The sequence below is a fragment of the Solanum stenotomum genome, chromosome 11 (assembly GCF_019186545.1).
Source record: "Solanum stenotomum isolate F172 chromosome 11, ASM1918654v1, whole genome shotgun sequence".
Lineage (NCBI taxonomy): Eukaryota > Viridiplantae > Streptophyta > Magnoliopsida > Solanales > Solanaceae > Solanum > Solanum stenotomum.
Window position 1 is genome coordinate 41,068,733 of NC_064292.1, and position 27,671 is coordinate 41,096,403.

At 33.7% G+C, this 27,671-nt stretch overlaps 2 protein-coding genes across 2 annotated transcripts in view; one reads left to right on the forward strand and one right to left on the reverse strand.

Annotated features, from left to right (window-relative positions):
- Positions 1-1,966: 1,966 nt before the first annotated feature.
- On the reverse strand, positions 1,967-2,806 carry LOC125845924 (uncharacterized). The gene is made up of 3 exons (XM_049525410.1): positions 2,737-2,806; positions 2,537-2,644; positions 1,967-2,443 (listed from the first exon to the last, which is right to left on the reverse strand). Exons 1-3 carry the CDS (start codon positions 2,782-2,784, stop codon positions 1,967-1,969), a joined length of 633 nt encoding a protein of 210 aa, XP_049381367.1. The 5' UTR covers positions 2,785-2,806.
- An 11,631-nt stretch (positions 2,807-14,437) lies between these two features.
- Positions 14,438-27,671, forward strand: part of LOC125844928 (tRNA nucleotidyltransferase cca2) — a 20,908-nt gene continuing 7,674 nt past the window's right edge. Inside the window, 9 exon segments of the mRNA XM_049524295.1 lie at positions 14,438-14,801; positions 16,854-16,984; positions 18,929-18,960; positions 18,963-19,033; positions 19,712-19,764; positions 20,222-20,271; positions 20,379-20,477; positions 23,167-23,276; positions 23,426-23,553. Coding sequence (XP_049380252.1) covers positions 14,451-14,801; positions 16,854-16,984; positions 18,929-18,960; positions 18,963-19,033; positions 19,712-19,764; positions 20,222-20,271; positions 20,379-20,477; positions 23,167-23,276; positions 23,426-23,553 — 1,025 coding nt within the window. The 5' untranslated portion in view covers positions 14,438-14,450.

Below are 27,671 nucleotides of genomic sequence, written 5' to 3' on the forward strand. Positions count from 1 at the left end.
GGAAGAAAGTGAAATTTTCAATCTTTTTTACTTGACTGCGGTCCTATATAAGGAAGGAAGTGGACTTCTCTACCTGGTTTAGACTTTGTACTTCTTTTTATGCTCTATTAGTAGTTTAGTACTCTAAACTATTTGCACCAGTTACTCAACCTTTATTTTCGTGTGGTGATCTGTTGATTCTATCATTTTGATTTTTTTGTATTTATAAAATTGAGGAAATGACCTGTGTTCTAGAAGTACTGCTCTAATGATTTTGGATATGTTGAGGCTGTATAATATCATAGTTCTTTTCCATTTTGTGTTGTGCCTACAATTTTAATATCGGATACATTTCTAGTGTCTCCTTGATAAATTAGCATCTCTTACATCTTTGCCTATGAATTCCAATGTCCTAATGTGTTTTTCCTTCATTTATCCTTACTGTATTAGTGTTGTGCAACTGCCTGTATGACATGGGAGTTGGCAAAGTCAGGAAAGCACTTCATCACTACAATAATAAATGGTTCTTATCTGGTGCCTACCTTTTCAACCGATTATGTGTTACCAACCCCTATATCCCAAAATCCTCCCTCTATGCCTAATGTACTTATAGGTATGGACAAAGAAGGAAATACAAACCCCTCTATGATCACAGGTATTGACTTAATGCTCCTATTACCCCTCACCCATTTAGATAATTGTTTAACTCTGTGGAAGCTGTTGGAGTGTTGGATGGAGGGTTAAAGGAGATCATTACTAACTTCCAGGAAGGGGTATCCAAGGGGGGGGGGGGGTTCTGCATCATGATGTACACGAGAATTTACACACTGACCCTAAGAAAGACCCTAGAGATTCTGCTACTACTTCTCATCAGACCACAAAATAGAACTAGCACAATCAGCTCATCCATCAGGAAAAGGTTTCTGGTCAGGGACACAGTAAACAAAATGATTAACAGGGTAATTTTAATACTTCTCATAACACTCAGAAAAAGAGTCAGAAAAAAGAATTTTCATTAGAGAGAATAGGAACAAAACATACAAGATAGTGGGGGCACAAACCAAGGGCAAACTATCAACAACAAATCTTAGGGCAAACTAAGCAAAAAGAAGAGAGATGCCATCAAAAGAAGGCAACAACAAGCAGCAAAGACAGAAGAGAATAAGGAGCAAGAGGTACAGGTTCAAGTTGGTCAAAATGAACATAGCAACACCAGAAATACAGATTATGAAATGATGCATTTTGAGGATGAGTATGATCAGGACACACAGTCTTTGGTGTAAGTTTTTCAATTTTGGAGGCTTAATGCATGGAAGAGTTGGCTTATGTCAACATCCGAAGATTCTGATGTCGGATCAAAATTCCGTCAGTTTCATCAGCTACGAATGGGTCCTTTTGGTTTAGTGTGATGTTTGGTTCGGGTTTCGAGGCTTCTGTTTGGAGTGTGTACGATTAGGCGTTTTAGCTTTTGTGGTGAAAACTAGAAATAATATGATAAATTAACACAGTTTATAGTTTCACTATACCAACTGGAAAACAACAACAACAACAAGAACCAAAAGAAAAAGATGATCACTTAGACTGTTTATGTGTACATGACGCACAATTAACAATTTGTCGATTAATCCATANACTGGAAAACAATAACAACAACAAGAACCAAAAGAAAAAGATGATCACTTAGACTGTTTATGTGTACATGACGCACAATTAACAATTTGTCGATTAATCCATATTAAATAAGAAAGAGGAATTAGTTGATCTCGTGATCATATAAATGTTAGAATTTACGCAATTAAAATAAAATTCAAAATTTTAATGAAATTTTCTCTAACCTTTCTTGTGTGAACACCTGGAACAAGTGATGATGGTTATTGACAATCTTCAAATGGGTTATCAAGAACCTATTGCAAAAGAGGAACACTATTATAATTAAGAGAAACTAAGTTTTCATCTAAAAAAAGTATTTTTTTTGTGAGCAAGACAATTATTTCACCTGCTCTGATTTTAAATTTGCATCAATATTAATTCCCAAAGACTCTACATATGCTTGTATTCCTTCCTTCACTTTATCCGCTATAATTTCTTCCATATCCATTTTTGCTTCTGATAATTTTCTCTCCATCACTTCGTTATTCTCTTTTGCTTCCTCTTTTGCTTCTAACAAATTTTTATCCATCACTTCCATCTCTTTTTTTGCTTCATGCATCTTCTCTGTCATCTCAATTTTCCTAGCTGAGGTAGCTTTTTGAACTTCCATCTCAACCCTTGAATCAAAATCTCTTTTTTCAGCCTGAGATCGTTTATATACGGGGCCATATACTAAGCTAAGAGATGCTCCTTTTCCTAGAGTTCGGACAATTCCATGAGTGTCTGATCCCATTACTTGGGAGTACACATCATTAGGAGCACTTCCAGGGACATTCAACTCAGGATACACCTCGGCAAGATCATCCATTTGTTTCTTTTTGAAAGAAAGGTAAAGTAATGAGAAGTCTTTAAAAAAAATTGTAATAGAAAGAAGATACCTATATATTTTTAAAGATTAAGAGTTTACCATAACTTCACCAGCTATCTCATTTACTGGTTGTTTATTCGCTCTAATGTGAGTTTTTTTTAACACCTCAATACGAGTTGGCTTTACACCATTATTCATCTTTGTCATCTGTTTGAATAGTAAGAGATTGCCGTTAAATATTCACGATAAGTATTATTTAATATATAAATTATAGAAAATAAATAATGATTACTTCGTACATCGTCTATAATTTGAGAATGACTTTTTCTCCCTGATGTGTGTGGCATAGTCAATTTTTTTCGACTTTCTTTGCTTTTCTCACTCTTTTATATTAAATGTCACTATTTAAGCAATATTTTTTCTAAATGTCACTAAAACCAATGACATTTTGTAGTAAATGTCATATTATATTCATTTAAATGACGTTTTTGCTAAATGTCGCTAAAAACAACGACATATTGCAATAAATGTCATTATCATAGTGACATTTTGGACCAAATGTCATTATTTTTACGATATTTAATACCAAACGTCATTATTTTTACGACATTTGACATCAAATGTCATTGTTTTATGACATTTTGTTCCTAAATATCGTAAAATTCTTTATTTTCCGACATTTGTTTCAAATGTCACTAAATTAATGTCGCCGTATGTACATTTTCTTGTAGTGAAATTAGTACTCTTTTCATCTTAACCGAACCTCCTCAAACTACAACCGACATAGAAATCAGTCTTACCTAACAGTTCACAAGTTCTCATAATCACAGTCCAATAGTCACAGTCTAATTAACAATCATCAAGTAACAAGTATGACAATCACAAGTGTAAAGTAAATCAATCACAAATATCAAGTTCATCAAAGCACATTAACCAAGTATAGGGAGCACCAAATTTCAAGGTTTATCATGCACAATTTCAATCGAAACTCATAGGAACTGTCCATAGTTCATGAACTCGCCGGTAATGATCTCAAAATCAATAACACTTGCTAGAAATGACCTCGAAATCACTATAGCACTCGCCAGAAATGACATCGGCATCTTAACACTTGCCGAAAATGACCTCGACATCATATCACTTTCCGAAGATGACTCAGCATCATAACACTTACTGGAAATGACCTAGGCATCAATAACACTTACCGAAAATGATCACGGCATCAATAACCATCAAATGTCTCATCATGGTGCACAGAAATCAATGCAAATAAGCAATCTCACACCATAAGGAAGAGACAATAACTCAAACAATTCGGGTCCACAATAATGCCATCAAAGCATTTCATCAATCAGCGCATTATGGCTCACAAGACAAATTCACAAAGTATCTTGATCAACATGTTGCCTTTTATTTAACCCTTTCTTTATTCATTAAGATTAAGCAAGTGAAACAATGAACCCTTCCTCATTCCCATTACACCCCAACACATGTAATGAAGGGAAAATACACAAATCAACTAGATTTAAGAAGTTTTGGAAATCACTTGCTTCAATTCGATCAAATATTCAACCCAACACTTGGGTCTTCTCCTTCCGAACGATATCCAAAGCCTCACAATCTAGTTCAATCAAGTAATCACAATAAGATTCCAGAATCACCACTACCCAACTCAAACAATTTAGACAAATGGGTCAATTAACTCAAAAACCCAATTCCAAAATTGAGGTTTAAATTCAAAAATCTTTACTTGATAATATTACCCAAAGCATTTGGAACTCATTGGTGAAAACCATTTAGAAAAATGAGTTAAAATCATCATTTTACTAAGCTCTTGGGCTCTTGAAGATAAACGTCAACTTTCCATTTCAAAACCTTGATTTGAATAGTTAAATTCATAAATAATAATGGGTAATTGAAGATTTAAGGTTAGGAACCAAATATTTCTTCTAAAAAATCATTTTACTTAGCTTCCAAAACTCAAAAATGGTGAAATGAGGTTGAAACACCAATTTTTGGAAAATATTCTGTACAAGAGTCCTCCGCGAACGCGAACCCTTGCCCGCGAACGAGGAATTTAATGAACTGGCCTTCCGCGAACACGGTAGAGCTTCCGCAAATACGGAGGTCCATAACCATGACAACGATCTAGCCTTCGTGCACACGGAGCCCTCCATAAATCCTCTATGCAGACACAGTCACAAGCCCTGCGATCACGGAGAGTAGGCACCAGCAACATATACAACAAAAATTAACAAATGTCTAAGTCTAAGACTGGACCCTCAGGATTCGTTTCAAATCCCGTACACACAAATTATATATGTAAATTGACTATACTCGATGTTCCAGACACAATAGAACCATTGAAACACGAATATGAGGTCTCTTTGACCCGAAACCTAGGAGAGTCACAAGAAATGAATATAACGCCTAAAAAGACCAAACAAACTCTTGAAATTTTGATTCGAGTACCCAAACCCTGAATGCTGACCAAAGTTAACCCAAAGGCTAAAATCTCAATAATTTTCAACTTGGGACCTCAAATCCTCAAAACGACTCCAAATTTGAACCAACAACTATCTTAGACCAATTTCCATGTTACGGGACTGATGTAATCGACATAATTCTATTTCGACACTCAAAACTCCAAATGACATCAAAATTCACTTTTTAGCAACTAAAGTCTTTCAAAATCAAAACTTATACAAATTCTCACTTTTTTTACTTTAAAGCTTGATACCAATTTTCAAAATTCAATCAAGGATAACTCGGGGTCAATATCAGGAGGAAAAAATAATAATTTTATAAATATTTCCAAAAGAACCAACCGGGTCATTAAACACTCTTCTTGGATCTTCTAGTTTTCCTTGCATGATCAGCCTTCTTTGAAATATTGGATATGTCTAATGTCTATTCCGGCCCTTCCACAACTAGGGGCGGAGCTACAACCTAGTAAGGGTGGTCATCCGAACACCTTTCGTCGAAAAATTATATCGTGTATATAGGTAAAATATTGTCTAATATCTAGATATATAATAATTTGAACACGTTTTTACACAACACAGATTGTAGCCTAGCGGTAAGCGTGCTAGTTTAGGTCCTTTAGGTTTTCGGTTTGATACTCACTAGTTTTTTTTAACACAACATTTTAACAGTGCTAATTTAGGTCTTTTAGGTCGGTGGTTCAATCCTCATTAGTTGCATTTTTAACACATTATTTTTTAAAATAGAAATAGCCACCCCCATAACTTCTTTACATTTCTAGCCTTAAATTTTGATTAACCTAATAATTAACCTTAAAATTTGATTAACCTAATAATTAAGATTTTATTGTTTCGATCTATATTAAGTGAATTATTAGGTATAACACACTCTCAAGAAATTATTTTTTTAAAGATAAAATTAAAGATTATTATCCACTATTATATTTTCGATTATTTATAAACTATTCTTTTAGAAAACGTAAAGTAGTTAAGAATGTTAGTAAAATAAAAGGTAAATATGGGGAAAAAAGTTTCAACAATTCTCTTGAAATTTGAAATATTCAGTTATTTTGGATCATGAAAAAGTCTCAACAATTCACTTAATATGAACTAGAGGGAGTATATTCAATTAGTAGCTAAAATTGTTTTTGTTGACCTTTCTCCATTAGTTTTGATTTATACCATTGATAGCTTCATAATTTTAAGTTTTCGTATTTAAAAAATACTTCTCGTATGATTTAGTTTTTTAGTGATATGTAATTTAATTTTTAAATTTGGGTGCACCAACTTATCATTAAAAAAAACTATTTGTGCACACTCCGCAAATTTTTTTTTTTATGACTCTTTTATAGTTTGAACACCCTTGACGAAATTCATGATTCCGCCACTGTCCACTACTCATGTAAAAGTCAATTAAACTTCTATACGTAGTTTTTGCAAGCATCCACAAAAAAAGTCAACAATCGTCAATTTTAAATAATAATTATTATTATAAAATAAAAAATTAGATAACCAATGCATGTCGTCAATTTTCTTATTGGAAAAACCGACCATTCAGCTTCATCGGTTTCATACACCGATTTATGACTTATTTTTTGTAGTGAATTTTACATTCACCCTCTACGTACTAGTATAAATAGAGGCATTTGATATGATATGATATTGGTATACTTGAAATAAAGAAAATTCTCAAGGAATAATTACATCAAATCACCATTAGGTCAATTTGATTACAAAAAAAAATGACCAATTTTTTCTCTACCTTCATTGTCGTCTTCTACTACCAGTTTCTTCCACTTCTAGGTTTTTTTTTGTTTGAAAATTTCATAATTGACATATATAGGACTAATAATTATAAATTATGACATTATATTTTATCTTTCAAGTTATAACAATAAAAAATTGCAGATTTTAACATTTTAGTAAAATAAAAAATAATTTAAAATAACAGTAAAAATTAATTAGTGTGAAAAATAAATAAGGTGAAAACGGATATATTAGTAGTAAATAATTTGAAAAAATTAATGATAATTAATAGGAGGCATAAAAATAGGAGATTCATAAAAAAAAAAAAGGAATATTTGTTTTCCTTGTTTAGCTCAAAGCAGTTAAAATTCATTCTGACAGATTTCTTTTCTTTTGTTCGAACGTTTATCTCTCTTCTCAATATTTTCTCTTGTTAGTCGTCACTCTCATCTAATTCCTATTCGTTTTATTCAATAATCTTCATTTTCTTGTAATAGACAGCTTCTTATCAGTATTAATAAAGCATGGTGGTAGATGGGATCCTTCAGGTTAGTATTCTTTGTGATTTTTTATTTGTATTGGTATACAAACCAAACATAAAAAAAAAAATATGAACAGTGATACTGGAAAAAATATATTTTGATTTCGTTTGTGTCTAATAGTTTTAACTATGACGTGTTTGGTATGAACATTCATTTTTTGGAATTACATAAAATTTGTTTGAAATTGGTACAGATTTTGGTATGAACATTCATTTTTTTTTTATGTTTCTTGTTTAAAAAATTACATAAAATTTATTTGAAATTAGTATATTGGTTATATCATGTTAGTACGATTTTGACATTATATTGGAATTAATTTCATATATTGTTTATCTAATAAATGACAATTGACAATTAGAAGTGGTATTACTTTGGTATTATAGTGGCATGATTTTCCTGTGAAAAAGTGACTACTTATGGCATGAAATAGGTATGAAAAGTGTGCATAAAAATTGTATTTGTATACTGATTTCAAATTTTTTGTTGTGTATAATAATTTTAATTATGGCATTTTTTTTTCAAATGTATAATGTTATATTTTGGTATGAACATTGAATTTGTTCATTATTTGTCTGATCCATTTTTTATTTTTTGGTATGTTTTTGGTTAAAAAAATTAGATAATTTTTTTTAGAATTTGTATACTACTAATACCAAACATGTATGGCAATCGATAATGTTTTTCGGTACGATTTCTGGTTTGATTGGATTTTTTGGCATTATATTGGAATGGATTTTGGGAATAATAATGTAATGAATTTAGTATATTGTTTATTTAAGAAATGACAATTAATATTTATAAGTTGGAATTATTTTGGTATTCTAGTGGCGTGATTCTAGTATGAATAATTGATGACTTTTGACATGAAGTAGGTATGAAATGTGTAAATAAGAATTGTATGAAATTCGTATACTAAATCTGGTATAAAAATTGACGTAAATTTATATGAAATTGGTATAATAGTAAAATCAAATTTGTATGAAAATTTATAATTTTTATGGCATGAATCTTGTATGATTCAATTTTTATTTTTGGCATTATATTGGTATTAAATTGTGCATAATAGTGGGATGAAATTGGTATACTATTTATTTAATAAAAGACAATTACTAGTTATAAATTGTATGATTTTATTTTCTTTTTGGCATGAATCTGGTATGAATAAATGTTTTACTTTTAGCATGAAATAGGTATAGAAAGTATGCATAAAATGGTACAAAATTCGTATATTGATATAACATATGTATACAAGTTATTTGTACTTTTGTATCTTGTAATACCGACACAATAATTTATGATGGAATAAGAAAATATGCAATTCAAAAAGTGTCGGAGCATAAATTATTGTTGCTTGGTTCAAAAAGGTTGTAGGGAGACCACAACTTGAACGCTGGAAAGGGTTTGTTGATGTGAAATTCAAGAGGTCTAAGGTTACGTGTAGTACATGTCGTCGGAAGGGACCCAATAGGAAGATATGCTCAAATTACCCTACTAAAAGAAAGACATGATTTATGTTTATTCTGATTTTGTTGTTTTATTGTCACAAACTCATGTTTTGATTTGTTTTGTCTTTTAAGTTAATGGTTTATAATTTCATAACATTTATTATGTGTATTAATTAATCATTTGTGTATTCGGTGTTTTTAAATGTATTGTAAAAAACTAGGTAATGCTGGCATGTAATTGATATCGACTGGAAAAATTAAGTCAAATCTTAGTATGAAATTGGTATACATTTGGTATCCAACTGATGTAGTCCCAGTGGTAAAATTGAAAAAACAACATGTAATTGAGATTTCAACCGAAATAGCCAACCTAAAACTAGTTAATATTGTATCCATTTTGTATACATTTGGTATGAACTAATATCCCATTGAAAAACTGAAAAAACATGTAATTAAGATTTCAACTGAATTAACCAACCTAAAACTAGTTAATGTTGTACCCAATTGGTATACATTTGATATCTAATTGATATCCAATTGAAAAAATATGTAATTGAGATTTCAACTAAATTAGTCAGCCTAAAACTAGTTAATTTTGTACCCAAATGGTATACATTTGGTATCAAACTGATATCCAATTAGAAAAATTGAAAAAACAACATGTAATTGAGATTTCAACTAAATTAGTCAACCTAAAACAAGTTAATTTTGTATCCAATTGGTATACATTTGGTATCCAACTAATATCCCATTGGAAAAATTGAAAAATCAACATGCAATTGAGATTTCAACTAAAATTAGGGGTGTGCATCGGTCGGTTCGATTTTATGTATTATTGGTTCGGTCTATCGGTTTTCGGCTTTTAAATATGTTAAACCAATAACCAAACCAATAAGATATTTTTTATCAGTTTTCGGTTTATCGATTTTGGTCCTTAATGGTTCGGTTTTCAGTTTAACCAATAAGAAAATACTTATAAAACAAATATATGACTTTTCTGACAAATTTGATGCGAAAACACAATAATGTAACTTACAAATGCTCATAAAATAGAAACAATAAGAACAAACATGAAAAGGACTATACAAGTGTAACACAAAGAGAAATTAAGAAGAATAGGATTCTTACTTTAGATTTTGCCATTTTGTAGAATGTGAAATTATGAACTCAAAGTCATTGTGAAGTGTGGATTGAAGGCTAAAGGACAAAGACAGTAACTAGTAAGATATTGAGATTAATATATAATATTTATGTAAAAGTAAAAGTAGTAAATTACTAGTCTTGATGGGTTATCGGTTTACCCAATAACCCAATATTAGAAATCAATATCGAACCAATAACCCAATATTTTTTTTTATACAACCATTAAAAAATTGTTAACCCAATACCCCAATAACAATAAACAAATAACACTTTTATCGGTTCAATTTTTGCACACCCCTAACTAAAATATAGTCAACCTAAAACAAGTTAATGTTGTATTCAATTGGTATACATTGATATCCAACTAATATCCCATTGGAAAAATTGAAAAACCAACAGGTAATTGAGATTTCAACCAAATTAGACAACCTAAAACAAGTTAATGTTGTATCCGATTGGTATCCAAGAGATTATCCCACTGAAAAATGGAAAAAACAAAATGTAATTGATATTTTAACCAAATTAGACAATCTAAAACAAGTTAATGTTGTATCCAATTGATATTCAATTTATATACACTTGGTATCCAACTTAAAATTTTAGAACAAAAACTAAAAATAAATATGTATGAAATTGGTAACCAATTAGTATAAATCTGGCAATGTAAGACAATGTTTATTATATATTGTTGTCAAAAACTGTAGCAAAAGAAGTATACATCATCCAAAAATCAAAACATGTAATAATTAAAAGTCTAAACTGCAATCAACTATTTCAAAGTTCATTTCCTTGGTCTTGGTGTAGGATAATTGATAGTATCCGAACCACGTTCGTTTGCTATGCAGAGTCCACCAAATTTGCTAGCAACAATTCCAGCTACTTCACTCTCACTAATTGTGCCATCAACGTTCTTGCTTCTTTCATACTGTCACATGATTGTGATGTACCTTTTACGGTGGTACTTTGTATCAATGTGAATGAGACTCATATCAAAAACTCCATTGCTAATATATTTAGCAAAGAGACATACATATAATGCACAATCACTGAAATAATCTTGAAGAAAAAAATTGAGAAGGAAAGTGAATTACTTATTATGAACAAAACACAATAAGATAAGAATACATACTTTGAGCTTGGATCTTGTAGAGGCACATTCTTTATAAATCTTTGTCAACATATGCAGGTAGTTTATTGGAATAGAGCTCCAACCTTTTACCATAAAATCTTGTGCTAGCAAAAAACAATGGTATAATTGTGGCAAGTTTATCAACTGCTTTCTTCATATTCTTCATGTGTAGATCTCCTCCCATCATTGAATCATATACATGTGGAAGAGTTTTGTCGATTTTCTTTTTGAATGAAAAAGACGAATGTTGAAGATAGTTAGAGAGAAAAAGTTAGTTCTCTGTAAAAGAGGAAGGTAGGGGTGGGGATTTGGGGGTTGCATGTGGGTAAAAGAAGAAGGTGTGGATGGGGTTTGGGGTTTGCGTGTGGGTAAAAGAGAAAGGTGTGGGTAGGGGTGGTTTGGGGTTTGTTTGTGGGTAAAAGAGGAAGGTGTGGGTGGGTTGGGGGGGGGGGGGGTTGCTGTGTGAAAACTGAAAAAAAATCCTTAAAATAGTGTAAGAGATAATGACAATTGATTCTCTAATTTAAAGTTATTTCTCTTATTAATTTTGTAAAAATAATAACTAATTAATAAAATAAAATAAAATAAATTTTAGATTAAAACTAATATGTTAATACTTGTAATTAAAATGTTATAAGTAGTAATGTAAAAAAAGTACATCTAAAGGTTGTAATATTAAGCCTTAAATAGATGTGTGAGGTGAAAAGTACATCTAAAGATTGTAATATTAAGCCTTAAATAGATGTGTGAGGTGATTTTCCTTTCTTCTTCTTCTTCTTCTTCTTCTTTCTTCTTTCTTCTTTCTTCTTCTTCCTCTTCTTTCTTCTTCTTCCTCTTCCTCTTCCTCTTCCTCTTCCTTCTTCCTTCTTCCTTCTGCTTCTTCTTCTTCTTCTTCTTCTTCTTCTTCTTCTTCTTTTTTCTTCTTTCTTCTTTCTTCTTTCTTCTTTCTTCTTTCTTCCTTCTTCTTCCTCTTCCTCTTCCTCTTCCTCTTCCTCTTCCTTCTTCCCTCTTCCTCTTCCTCTTCTTCTTCTTCTACTCCTCCTCCTCCTCCTTCTTCTTCTTCTTCTTCTTCTTCTTCCTCTTCCTCTTCTTCCTTCTTCTTTTTCTTCTTCTTCTTCCTCTTCTTCTTTCTCTTCCTCTTCTTTCTTCTTTCTTCTTCTTCTTCTTCTTCTTTTTCTTCCTCTTCCTCTTCCTCTTCTTCTTCTTCTTCCTCTTCCTCTTCCCCTTCCTCTTCTTTCCGTTCTTCTTCTTCTTTTTCTTCTTCCTCTTCCTCTTCCTCTCCTTCTTCCTCTCCCTCTTCCTCTTCTTCTTCCTCTTTTTCCCCTTCTTCTTCTTCTTCCTCTTCTTCTTCTTCTTCTTCTTCTTAAAAATTTGATATACCCCATTGTTTCATCATCATTTTCTTCTTCTTCTTCTTCTTCTTCCTCTTCTTCTTCTTCTTCTTTCCGTTCTTCCTCTTCCTCTTTTTTCCGTTCTTCCTCTTCCTCTTCATCTTCTTAAAAATTTGATATACCCCATCGTTTCAAGCGAATTATATATCAAAAGACTCAAAACATCGAGATGATTTTATATCTAAATTTTGAGACTGTTTAGAGAAGATTTTAAGTTGATCGAGATTAAATAGTTTTGTATACTTCAAGTATACTCAATATATATTTCATGTATAGTTAAATTATATTTAGTCTTTTGAGTGTATCATAATTTATAGTCAGTTTATAGCTCATGTATAGGTAAACTATATTGTACAATCATTGTATACTTTCTATGACTTTTGGCTAGCTATATTGTATAGTCGTTGTATATTTTCTATGATCTTTACTATTTTTATGTAAATAAAACATGATTATATTTGTTGTAAGCTAATTACTTTGTTGTATTTATTTGAAGAGGGAATTTCATAAATAGCTAAGAGTTGAAACATAATGAGCCTCCTTAGGTACAATTTGCCTAATTACGTAGCATAGCTATAATTTCAGTACCTATGCCTTTCTCTTTTTGTATATCTCACTGAAAATTTAATTTTTATACAATTTGGACTCTTAACTTAATTAATAAAGGGGTAATTTAGGTTATTAAAATAGAAAATAATCGCACAAATCATGGTTATTGTATTTGATTATAATTTGACTTCTGCAAAGTAAAGAAACATAAATTTAATTTCCTAAATAAACATGTCAAAAATGACTTAATACATATACAAATCAAATGTATATAAACATCATTAACAAATATAGTTGCATCAGATATACAAATGAGAATTGCTAGTATATATATATAAACAAATACACAATTGATAAAAATACAAATAAGTAAATGTATACAAATGATGAATTACACAATAGTAGTTGAAACGTATACTTGCTGATAATATACAAATACAAAAGAAGTAATTGTATATAATTGTTGAAAATGTATAAATAAAGTCTAAAAATGTAAAAAAATCCCACCATAAACATTGATACCTAAATCTATAGAAGTGTATGTGAAATGTATTGATAGAAATATAAATCACAAAAATAATTTATACAAATACCTCAATTCAAAAAAAGTAATTTATATAATTGTCATTTCTCTTCAGCAAACTTATTCTTGTTTTATCTTCTCCATGATATTTTAAGGGCGTGACATTTTATCTAGGAAATGAGGTGATGGATTTGGCTCAAAGAGTGACAAGATGGTTGCCTGAGAGTATAGAAAATGGTAGGTTGGATAAAGTTTTATGGGTGATCTGTGTTTTTAGGAGCTTTAAACTGTGTGTTATTTTATATGTGCTTCATTGTAGGATTATAAAATTGTTGCCCAGAAACTATATGATTCTATCGACAAAATAGATAGAAATTAGCACAAATGAAATAGTACTGGATTCATTATGTAAATAAAAACTCAATTTATTTGTCTGATTTTAACTAATTGGTACAAAACTTAAAAGATTTTTTAAATCTTATGAAATTGGGGAAATACGATTAGGAGGGAGGAATAATATCTTTTAAATTTAAAAAATTGATATAATAGAGTGAATTTAGGAGAAAAATTAGTACGGTGTAAGATGAGAGAGAATGTTAATTTGTATGTAAAGGAAGAAAGGCAAGAGAGAGGAGAGTCATAGTTGGATACAAATGGAGGGAGTGTGAGCTAGACATTCATAGCCATCCGAATGGAACACTAACTACAAATTATAACGTGTTAAGTAATTCACTAATAGATATTTGCTTAGTTACGTAACTCTTATTTGAAACTACATATCTCTTTATATTCCTGTTTTGACTTTAACTATTTCTTTTTTAAATATAAATAAATAAAAAAAACTTGCCATATCAATTTATCTTAAGATAAAAATAGGTAAGAGTAAAATGACTTTTGAAAAGGAAAAAAATAGACAATTTGATGGTTAATTGAGTGATTGTATCACATATAGAGGGGTGTCACAATGACTAGTGGCATGAAAAATGTAGTTGGGCTGACCCGACTCGTTTCCCATGCTTATGATAGCGGGTCATCACTTGTCCGTTAGAAAGAAGAGAAGAAATGAAGGCTTTGAGTATAGCCGTAGCAGCTTTTTCAACATTCAATACAACTCGCCCTCGTCTCTTCACTTTCCCAAACCCTTCTACTTCTTCTTCTCTCCTTCTTCCAGCCTTCAAATTCAAGAGATTTTCTATCTTCTCCGTTCAACAATTGCCGCCGGCGTTAGGGTTTTACGCCGGAGTTACAACAATGGGGGAGGGCTCAGCATTTCAGCCGTTGTCAGTTCAAGTGAAGGACCATATTGATTTAACGCCAAAAGAGGAGCAGATATTCAACCGTCTTCTTCAAGTTGTCGAGCATTATAATATGGGAACACAGCTTCGTGTTGCTGGTGGTTGGGTTCGCGATAAGGTTTTGGTTCTATTCATAATTATCCCATTTGATTCTCTTTGTTATAATTTTATTGAGATTTTGCTGCAGACTTCGTTTACCTGTACCAACCTAAACTGTTATGAAATTTTACAATCAAATTACTACTATGTATTGTGGAGCTAAAACTTAATTCCATCATTGAGAGTCTCTTTCAACTTATACGAATACTCGACGTCCCACATACACCTTTCACAACCTTAGTTCACAAATATTTAACTATTCAGGATTTCAGGTTTTAACATATTTTCTTATTTCTTTTTTTGCACCCATCTTTTCTGTACTGTCACTGATAATTACTCCTTCCGTTTCAATTTGATTGTCTTACTTTAAAAAAAAGAATGTCTTTTTTTCTTTTTTGACAACTCTTTAATTTCGACTTTTCATATGACATGTTTAAAATCATGAGAGTAAAGGACATTTTAGTATATTTCACATATTGATTAAAGACCACAAGACTCAAAAGTTTCTTTATTTTCTTAAACTCAGCATCAAGTCAAAACCAGATAATCAAATTGAAAAGGAGAGTGAAAAGGAGAGAGTATGATATATGTAATGAATGTAACACGTATACATGTGTCCAGAAAAATATACCCTTGTGGATGGAGTAGCATTTTTTTCTTGAGAAGGTAAGTAGATTATGTATCGAAAATGCAACAACTTAGCATCAAGTTGGTGCTAGGGTAGTACACGAGACACTAATCCTTCTGTACGGAAACATGAAGGGAGTAGTATTTTCATGGAACTTTAGTGAGTGCTACGCTCTAAAATTTGAAATATTATGTCAAAGGACACTATAAAATGTGTTTAGATGTCAAGTCGACCTCACAATCATCTTAGGTCACTGAAAGTGGGATAGAGGATTTTCACAATGTGGAAGTTAGTAAACAAACTGCATGAAAGTGTTATTCAGAGAAGTGGGAGAGAGTACAAGATAAGTGAGACTCGAGGTCTTCAACGCATCGATAGATTGAAAAGAGAATCAGGTCCCATTCATTTGCTTTTTGAATTACTCAGAACAGATTTAGTCACAAGTTTAAAGCTTAATATAGGGAGAACCAGAGAAGTAAGCAGTCTTTTGATGAACCTTTATTTTCACGATCATATTTTCTTGTCTTCTTTTAATCATGGGGGGTATATCCAGATGTGACAGTGTATACTCTCAACCAAATAAGTTTTTCATCAATTAGGTTTTCTAGTTTCAACTTAAACTATGGAACACTGCTTGTGTGAGCAAAGAATAGCAGACTGGAATGAAGGAGGAAGGTTACAGCAGGTTAACTGCCATGGAAATAATTCTTGTGCACACAAATTTGATTTCTGAACTGATGGTGTTCCTTACTTTATAAGAGGTCATATAAAACGTTAATGACTAGTATAGAAAGGGCAGACAACAAAATTTTGATTAATGCATGTTTTTTCTGTAAACTTACCTATAGTAGAGCGTTTGATTTAGCATTAATTATTTTTGTTCCAAATAATTGACCCAAAGAAAAAAAACACATATTCTTGTCATTTTCTGATGGGATGCAAGAATCTGAATATTTTTATTTTTTTCTCCACAGTCCACACTGGGGAAATATTCTATAGATATACGTATGCATGTGCCTCACATACTAAAGCTAGCAACATCATCTTTTATTCACTGTCCATTGTATAAGCCTTGTATCCTTTTCTAGTAACATGAAGTTTGATACATCATTTAGCTCTTACAAATAAACAGAAATAATGCACATCATTGGGGATGTACAACCATTTCTAGATTTTTTTCCTCTTTTATCTTGTTAATAGCAACATGCAAAACTATGTAACCTGAACCTATTAGCCTAAACTAGTTCGATTTGTGCTTCAGTTGACTACTAACTTTCTTTCCTGTGGAAGTTTTCTAGAATTGCCTTCTACATGTATCTTGATGACTTTTTATGTGGCCAAAGTATTTAATAGTCAAGAAATTAGATTTTGTTGTTTAATATAAGTGATTTGTCTTTCTATGACCTTTTTTCCTTTGGCTAATCTGGAGTTCTATTACTGTAGCTTCTAGGTAAAGAGTGCTATGATATTGATATTGCTCTTGACAACATGTATGGACGAGAATTCTGTGAGAAAGTGAACGAGTACTTATCAGCATCAGGTGAGGAAACCCAAGGAGTTGGCGTTATCCAGTGGTATGTTCCTGTATTCTTTCCTCGTGAGATGTCTGTTTCCAATTTTTTCCTATCACATTAAGGGAAGGGGGGACAATGAGAATCAATTATTCAAACCCACATCTATGGTGGAAAACTCCCACGGGTACATTGGACTATCAGTCTTGGTTTTGGCAGATCACAGATGTTAAGCAACCAAATAGACGTAAAAGTTGGTCTGTCTTTGATTTCGAGGGAGGATGGGTAAATCTGGTGAAAGTAATTGGCACAAATGACAAATGATGAACAAGCATATTAGTAAATTCTTTGTCTCACTAAAATGGGGATTCAGGCTATATTGTCTCATTGCAAGGCAATACTTCTAATGAAATAAACTTTATATCTATGAATGAATTGGGAAGACTAGTTATTTGCACAGATGGCAGAACCATGAACTAGCTAGTGGTTAAATTTTTGTTTCTCTGAAGTGGGAAGTGAAGCTGTGTTGTCCCTCATTTAATGTAGGCACAATTATTTCTACTCTTTGCTCTAGTAGATTTCTTAGTTTGGAAATAAGTATTCTTCAGATCCCAACAAAAATATAAAACACTAGGTGGTTTCTTCCCATTTGTCTAAATCTTGGTGGCCAGAGTTATCTTGTACTTGTACTGGTGGGAATGGAATAGTTGAAGTGGAGGCTAGGTAGCTCGAAAACCAGTGTTATTAAAATAATAATAATGTAGTGTAGGACGTGCATTGTGTTATTGAGAACAATTGCCAAGTTGTCAATGACAACAACATACCCAATGTAATCCTGCTAGTGGGGTCTGGGGAAGGTAGGATGTATGCAAACCTAACCCTACCTTTGTGGGGTAGAGAGGTTATTGATAAGGTATCAATTAATTGAACCATGACTTGAGAAGATATGTTTAACTCTAGTTCAGTTGGGTTACTTTTTTGTAGTCCTCATTTGTGTATAGTGTAAGAGTCTTAATAAAGAACTAGCTAAAAATTATCTGGGCGTGAAGTACAATTCTTTTTTGTAGCTGGGCATAAAATACAACTCTTTTTGCAGGTCTGTGCCGTTCGAGTGGAGTTTGGGACTTGGGGGGGGGGGGGATATTGGTTTTCCTACATATTAAAAAGATGCAAGTTCTTAGTTTTGGTGCTAAAAAAGGAAAAAGAAGTAAATTATAATTTGCTCTGCTATAAGTAGGGGTGGGTATGATACAATATTGAATTTTTTGTCGGTTTTTAAAAATGCTGTACCGTTACCATACCAAATTAATTTGATATGGTTTGGTATTTGAAGTTTGGTTTAGATCATACATACACCTTACACTTGTAGAAATATTTAAATAAAAGTTCAAACAATTTCCTTCATTAATCAATCTCCCCAAAATGACATTTCAATCAAGATAGAGTAGTCAAAGTTCCAATGTCTAAATAATTAATTTTGTATTAAATACTATTTTATATATTTGCCAGCATTATGATATAGATGAATTTAGATGTAACTATTGGTGTGGTATTTGGTATTTCGATATTTTTATTATAAATACCCAATACCTTATTGAATACCAAATACCATAATTCTGAAATTGTGGTATAAATTAGTTTTGATATGGTATTCGATATGTACTGTACCATGCCCATTTCTAGCTATACAGGGTCATTTGGTTGGGAACAAGTTATTCCACCCTGTATATGGGATAACTTACCCCATCACTAAGGTTTAAATGGTGGGATTAATCCTAGGACTGCCTAATACTTCCAACCAAATGCGGGATAAAAGTCCTGCATTTTTTCCCCGGGATTATTATACCTTATACTCACACCAAATGACTCCCAAATGTTTTATGTTCTATCCTATTAGGAGTACTTTAAGATCTTACGACTATCTATTTTGATTGTGATATACCACTTTCTTATTTTTGTTGTTGAGTAATTTGTCACTAACTAAATACTGTTTTTCAATTTTTACAGCAATCCCGATCAGTCAAAGCACTTGGAAACAGCAAGGATGCATGGATTGATTTCGTCAACTTAAGAGCAGAAGACTACAGTGAGAACAGTCGTATTCCCACAATGGTATGTAAATGTGAATTGGTAATCAAATGTAAATTTTCTCTTTGGTGTTTAAATTTGTTGTGTTTTTTACTGTAAATGCGAGGGATGAAGGCCAAGTAGATTCCACCAAACCTAGCAATGAAAAATTAACAAAAAGGAGTAAAAGGAAGGAATAAGTAAATCTAGAACCTTTGCATGAGTGTCCTTTAATGCATTCGGTACCAAAGACCTCAGTTAAGAGAGTGCAATGCTTAGTTTCATCCTTTCAATTAAGAATGACCTAGTCCTCAGAAAATGAGGTTACTAAGTGAGCACAATTGGGGTGGCTATTTACTGAATGAGAATGCTGAATCATGTTACCAGTTTCAGTCCACCGCTTGCTCACGATCAATGAAAGTCTCCTATTTAATACGTTGGAATAGTTTAATTACCAAGATCTAATTTCTTTTAAACATTTTTTTAAAAGTAGGACCTTTATTCATGAAATTAATCAGCCATTGTTGCAATAGTATGAAGTCTTCATATATTTACCATTGATATCTGTTATGATTAAATTCCTTTCCATTAATTTAATGTTGTCATCCTAACTGTTATATCAAAAAACTAAAATGTCAAAGTTTCGAGACTCAAGCGTGTGTGTTCAGTGTACCGTGTACGCTAGTTTCTTCATTAAACTCTTTCTCATCTGTTGTTCCTTAGAAATTTGGCACAGCAAAACAGGATGCAGATCGCAGGGATTTGACCATTAATAGGTACTTTGTTATACCTTTACTTTCTGGCACCTTATTTTTATTTTTGCCACACCTTCACACTGTAGGCAGCAACTTGGTTTAGTTGATATTTATTTCCCCTTGATCCCAGCCCAAAGTCCCAAACAACAAAAAAGAGTAAATGAGGAAACAAAAGCACCTTGATCATGTCAGTGTAAGAGCACAAACTCTAGTGGAGCTTTTAGTTTCTTTTTCTTCTTCCTTTTTTTCTAATATATTTATTCATTTTCTCTGCATCTTTTTGGTTTGTTTTATTTTTTTCTCTCAGAGAGGGGTGAGGGTGTTTTCATATAATTTCATTTAGTTTGTAGAATCTTGCCTTTGGATGCATTAATGTATTAATCCAACTTTATTTTAAGTTAGCTTTTTGTTTCCAAAAGGTAGAACATGATTTTCTTTGTTTAATCAGTTAATCCTTCACTAAAGATTATGTTTACAGCTTGTTTTACAACATTAACAACAGATCAGTTGAAGATCTTACAGAAAGAGGTTAGTATGACCTCTGTTTCTTTTGCCCAGATTCAGTTAAGCATACCAATAAAGATGGGTTAAACTACAAGTGTCTCTGACTAATTAATTGATTTCATGTTTCTCAGGCATTGCAGATCTGAAGTCTGGAAAAATTGTCACCCCTCTACCTCCAAAACAGACCTTTTTGGATGATCCCCTAAGAGTTCTTCGAGCTATTCGTTTTGGTAATGCATTAGATGATCTCTGATTTGCCTCCCTCCCTCTTTATATGACAGCCTTGTTTATCCTATATGTGGCATGGATGTCGAGTGTTACAGTTGACCAGTGTTTTGAAAAGCAAAAAACGCATAAAAGCTCTAAGGTCCATTGGGGCTTTAAGTGCTAATATAGCATGGACTTTAATGAAAAAACGCGCAAAGGAAGATACAATACAAATATATATGTTTAGTCCAAGGCTAATAATTATAAGCATGAGCAACAATTTTATTTTTTTTGACAAAGGTAAAAGTTTTGTGTATTAATCTTTAGCACTAAAGGCTGGGATCCCAAATTTACATCATGGAGGTACATACAGTTGCGTGTACTTAAAACAAAACTAAACTAGATCCTACTTCATCTTACAAAGGACCAAGGATATCTCTAACCGCTATAGGATCATCTACATACTCCGAACTGCACCAATAGCAAAAAGTGATTATGCAATTCATTTTAATCCTGTGTAAAGGACTACTACTACTCTTAAAGCATCTCATATTTCTCTNTATCTCTAACCGCTATAGGATCATCTACATACTCCGAACTGCACCAATAGCAAAATGTGATTATGCAGTTCATTTTAATCCTGTGTAAAGGACTACTAATACTCTCAAAGCATCTCATATTTCTCTCCTTCCATATGGTCCACCAAATCACTGCTGGGACAATCCTCCATCTGCTTTGGTCTATACTGCCACTGCCTTCATTGTTCCAGCTTTCTATAGCCTGACTTGCCCTTTGTGGCATGGTCCAGTTTGTGCCCCTGAAGCTGGTAAATAAGTGCCACAGTTGTCTAACCACCTTGCAATGAAGAAACAGATGGTTGATTGTCTCTGCCTGTTGCTCACAAAAAAATACATCTTCAAACTAGCATTAAAAGCATTAAACAGATAGTTACTATTATAAAAAAAAAAGCATTAAACAGATGCAGAATTACACAATAGACAAAAGGGCTCACAGTGAGCATAAAAGTTGTTAGCTCCTTTACAATCTTCAAACTAGCACTAGAGCTAACAAAGTCAAGAAATTGTTTAGTGGTAAATTTACAGGGGTTAAATGAACCCAACTGAACAGCATAAGTAAACATCTAACTTTAAGAGAGTGGTTTGGAGTTGAGATCCCATTAAAACATCTACGGTTCCTTTCAGTCCATAAACACTAAAAAATAACTCCAGGGATCATTAGCCAGACTTTCTTGATGGACTTATCAACTCCATGTATTCCAACTTGCGAAGGCTTCTTTCACATTTTGTGGCATGACCCAGTGTAAGCCAAAAATGCCGTAGAACATATTCCATAGAACCTTGGCCACTGCACTGTGAAGAAGCACGAGTGAAAAGTATATGAACAAAGAGAATGAAAACAATTACAATAAAGTGAAATATCAATTGTTTAGTGGCACCTCTTCAGAAGAGGCTCATTGGCAAGTAAGAGTATGTCTTAGGACCTTGATGACGACACTGAAGTGCACATTAAGCGCGGTGAGGTGCTCAACACACTTTAAGCCTCGCTTTAGGGCTTAAACGTGCCTTTGACAACACTGCTGTTAACATTATATTGGATGATTTGCAGCCTGTGAAGTTTCAAGCATGAATTTATAATCCATTGAGTTATAGGTAAAACTTTAAACAGGACAGATGGAGCTCTTTCTACATAGAGCTGAGGTGCGAATATTAGAACGACTATAGCCATCCTAGTCAAATTCAAGATTGAGATCTTCTCCAAGGATTTGGTCTTGGTGTATACAGTATTAGGGATTTTGATACTGTTAGATTCAATATGTGATTATCACCCAAATCAACATGTATGATTGATTTGGAGGTATTTCTTCAAAGTCATAAGCAAATTGAATATTTCTAAACATTTTGAGATTGAGCTAAGTGGGGCATCTAAATTAGGATTAGTTCTTTTTTAGGAGTTCTATCCTCACCCTTCAAAATTATTTGTAGAAGTAAAACTTAAGATGAGGAATTTCACAGAGAGAACTAAATTGTGTTGATGGCTGGCTGGATAAGGATAGGTTTATGTTCCGCTATACAAGCGGTGTACATGCAGCAGAGAGACTACACTAGTATATTGTTCTCTACAAAGAGCACACCAAAATTTGATGAGAATCAGAAACAAGCCCTACCTGTACCAAGGTCAAGTCATTAAACTCAAGTCATTTTGATCAACATGGCTGCAAGTGGCTCCCTGTCCATATGCTTCGACTATTGGTCTAGAATTGGTTGCAAGAGACTGCTCTGTGAACCTATCATTTTCTACCCCTCAAAGGATCTCTTATTCCTTTTACTCAGAAGTACCTGTACCAACCAATCTTTGTTTTGTCTTGAATTCTTGATCTTTGGTGCTAGTGGAACAAATGAAGCAAAAGGGGCTGGATCTACTGCAGGGGACTCTTGCATTACCTTTAACGTGATCTAGCACGAAGTTAGCAATTCTTTTGCTCCCAGAACTGGTTCAAATCCAGCTAACGGAAGAGGTTGCATATTTTATGTGTGTACATGTCTTTTGAGTAGACTTAAGTCAAATGTAATGGTTAACTTCTTTGTATCTCCTTCAATCACTTTAGGTTCCAATAAAGTTGGTTGGGACATAACTTTGTTGTGCTGTTAGCTAGATGACACTCATGTTCTCCATATGATTTGGTGATTTTAGGTGCAAGGTTTGGGTTTATATTAGATGAAGAACTAAAGAAGGCAGCTGCAGATGAGGATGTGAGGGTTGCTATTGCTGATAAAATTAGCAGAGAACGCATAGGACATGAAGTATGTTTATCTTATCTCTAAGTGAAATTTTACGTGATTGAAATTAATTTGGAGCTCTAGATGGTCTTGTCTCGTAGAAGGAAATCTGTAAATGCCCCTTGCAAAAGGTTGTTGTCTGCTTCTAATCTTCATTTCACTTTATTTTATAGATTGATCTTATGATGTCTGGCGATCAACCAGTCAAAGCAATGACTTATATTGCTGACTTGAAGTTATTTTCAGCTGTATTTAGTCTTCCTTCTGATTTTGAGCCATCAATTCCTGATGGATGTGATAGGTATTGCTTACTCTCTTCCACATCTTCTTTATTTTCGAGAAATCATTAGCTGTGTGCTTGTAGAGATTTTCCTTACAAAGAAAATGTGTATATTGCTGTGTTCTTCACGGACCAAATATCCGACAAGCCTAGTTCATTCACTGTTCCTTACACTGTATGTTATTGTCTAGTGAGAAGGTGTAGTAGGAGTAAAAGGGATGACTTGTTTGCCCTTGGAGAGAGAAATATTAAACCCTATTGCTCGGTACTAGAGGTAGGATAGAAGGATAAACCCGATTGCTCGGTACTAGAGGTAGGATAGAAGGAGCATCGCCTAAACTGGACGTTATTTTCTAGGGAGAAGGGTGGTAGTAGACGTAAGACATGATCTTGTTTGCTTTTGGTGATGGAAATATGGATTTGATTGCTTGGAGCTAGATATGTGGAAACCCTAACAGGAAGAAGTTCTGAACGTTCCCCTATGTGATGGTTTGTCTGCTCTAAATCCACTAGTTGGTGAGCTAGATTATTTCTAATTGCTTTTAGCAGTGTCATCTCTGGGGTGTTCTCATTTTTAGTTTTGTTGGAAACACATGATCATATTTTGTTTTTGAGCAAGTAACAAAGTTTGTTTTAGTGACCAGTTCTTGAAAATCCCAATTTACTAGAGAAGTAAAAAGGACAAAAACAAAAACTAAAGAAAATGCAATTCTAACGGGAAACAAAAACTCTTCTAGGATTGTCTTTGCATCTTTCAAGTAGGAACTTTGTACACCAAAATAAAATAACAGTAAACAGTTGGGTTTGATCTCCTATATTGTGTTACTTCTATCCTCAAAACATCTGGCATTTCCTTCTTCCCAGATGGTCCACCATATACATGCAGGAATGATCCTCCAATTGTTTATGTCTCTTACTTCGGTATTGTTCAAGATACCTCTGAGATTGATAAAAATCTTCCACAACTGATCTTTGACTCTGCAACGTAGGAATAAGTGGCATACAATCTCAACTTCATTCTCACATAAAAAACACCTTGAGCATAAAGAGATTCCTCTCTTTATCGCACATTCATATGTCAACACAGCCTCATTGGCTAACAACCATGTGAAACAAGCAACCTTGTAAGGTATCTTGACCCTCTAGATATGTTTCCATGGCCAGTTAGAGATTTGAGGCTTTGGCAAATTCATGATCTTATATCCTGCATTCACCATGTAAAGGCCCTTTATATTACCAGTCAACTACAAACAGTTTACTCGTTGCAACCGTTGAAGGATTCCAGGTGTTTGTAGAGTTCAACTTGTCTAGAAATCTCCCAATCATTCATCATTCATCTAAGTGTGAGAAATATATATGGGAAAAATATTATTGAATTGTTGTTCTAATAATTACATAGAGAACCCTATTTATAGACACTATATAATACAATTCCTTACCAAATAGGAGACTATAAACTATTCCTAGTTTGTGTAGGATTGTGTTTTCCTATTCTATTCTAACACTCCCCCTCAAGCTGGTGCATACAAATTATATGTACCTAACTTGTTACAAATGTAATTAATACGAGGACCGGTAAGAGACTTGGTGAAGATATCTGCAAGTTGATCATTTGACTTCACAAATTTGGTAACAATATCTCCTAAGAGTATCTTTTCTCTTACAAAGTGACAATCAATCTCCATGTGCTTAGTCCTCTCATGAAACACTGGATTTGATGTGATATGAAGGGCCGCTTGATTATCACACACAAGTTCCATATGACCGGTTTCTCCAAACTTCAGTTCTCCAAGCAACTGTTTGATCCAAACTAGCTCACAAGTTGCTACAGCCATTGCTCGATATTCTGCTTCTGCACTGGATCGAGCAACCACACTTTGTTTCTTACTCTTCCATGACACCAAATTACCTCCAACTAAGACACAATATCCGGATGTAGAACGTCTATCAAAGGGTGATCCTGCCTAATCAGCGTCTGTATATCCGGTGATATGCTCATGGCCTTGATCCTCGAAGAGTAGTCCTTTACCAGGAGCTGACTTTATATATCGCAGAATACGAACAACTGCATCCCAATGACTATCACAAGGAGAAGTCATAAACTGACTTACAACACTCACAGGAAAAGAGATGTTCGGTCTAGTCACAGTGAGGTAATTCAACTTTCCAACCAACCGTCTATACCTTTCAGGATTACTGAGTTGCTCCCCCTGTCCTAGAAGGAGTTTAACATTCGGATCCATAGGAGTGCCAATGGGTTTACATCCCATCATTCCTGTCTCCTCAAGAATGTCTAAAGCATACTTGCGTTGAGAAATAACAATACCTGATCTAGACTGAGCAACCTCAATACCAAGAAAATACTTCAATCTGCCAAGGTCTTTAGTTTGGAAATGCTGAAAGAGATACTGCTTCAAATTAGCGATACCAACTTGATCATTGCCGGTGATAACAATATCATCAACGTAAACAACCAAATAAATACACAGATTTGGTGCTGAATGCCGATAAAACACAGAGTGATCAACGCCACTATGAGTCATGCCAAACTTCTGAATTACTGTGCTGAACTTTCCAAACCAAGCTCGAGGAGACTGCTTTAGACCATATAGTGACCGACGCAATCGACATACAAGGCTTCTAGACTCCCCCTGAGCAACAAAACCAGGTGGTTGCTCCATATAGACTTCTTCCTCAAGATCACCATGCAGAAAAGCATTCTTAATGTCCAACTGATGAAGAGGCCAATGACGAACGGCCGCCATAGATAGAAAAAGACGGACTGATGCTATTTTGGCCACTAGAGCGAAAGTGTCACTATAATCTAGCCCAAATATCTGAGTATACCTTTTAGCAACAAGGCGAGCCTTAAGCCGATCGACTTGACCACCTGGACCAATTTTGACCGCATAAACCCAACGACAACCAACAGTAGACTTACCTGTAGGAAGGGAGACAAGCTCCCAAGTACCACTCGAATGTAAAGCAGACATCTCATCAATCATAGCCTGCCTCCATCCAGAATGAGAAAGTGCTTTTCCTGTAGTCTTAGGGATGGAAATAGAGGACAAAGATGATACAAAGGCATAATGGGGTGAAGATAAACGATGATAACTCAAGAAAGTATAATGGGGATTAGTATTTCGAGTAGATCGTATACCTTTTTGAAGTGCAATCGATTGGCTAGCAAGGGGCAAGGCCACAGTAGGAGCAGGGTCCGGCGCATGACATGAATCATTTGAGACTATTGTTGGACGAGGACGTCGATGATAAGTTAGGAGTGGTGGCACTATAACTGGAGATGGAGAAGATACCGTAGGTCCCTCAAAAGTCAATACAGGTAAGACCTGAGGTATGGGTAAGACCTCAGAGATATCAAGATGATCAGAAGATGTGTAGTAAGGTTGAGATTCAAAGAATGTTACATCGGCAGACATAAAATATCGGCGGAGATCATGTGAATAGCAACGATACCCTTTTTGAACTCGAGAGTAACCAAGAAAGACACATTTTAGAGCACGAGGGGCTAATTTATCTTTTCCTGGGGCTAAGTTATGAACAAAGCATGTGCTCCCAAATACACGAGGAGGGATAGAATAGAGATGTGACTGTGGATATAGTATGGAATGTGGAACCTGATTCGAAATAGAAGATGAGGGCATTCTATTAATTAAATAGCAAGATGAAAGGACTGCATCACCCCAAAAACGCAACGGAACATGGGATTCAATGAGGAGAGTGCGAGCAGTCTCAATGAGATGTCTATTCTTTCTTTCCGCTACACCATTTTGTTGAGGAGTGTATGGGCAAGATGTTTGGTGAATAATTCCTTGGTGAGACATAAACTCCTGAAACTGGGATGATAAGTATTCTAAGGCATTATCACTACGAAAAGTACGAATAGAAACACCAAACTGATTTTTTATTTCAGCAAAGAAACTTTTGAATATAGAAAATAACTCAGAACGATCTTTCATTAAGAAAACCCAAGTACATCTCGAATAATCATCAATGAAACTAACAAAATAACGAAATCCTAAGGTGGAACTGACTCTACTAGGACCCCAAACATCAGAATGAACTAATGAAAAAATAGACTCTGAACGACCCTCAGTACCACGTGAAAATGTGGCACGAGT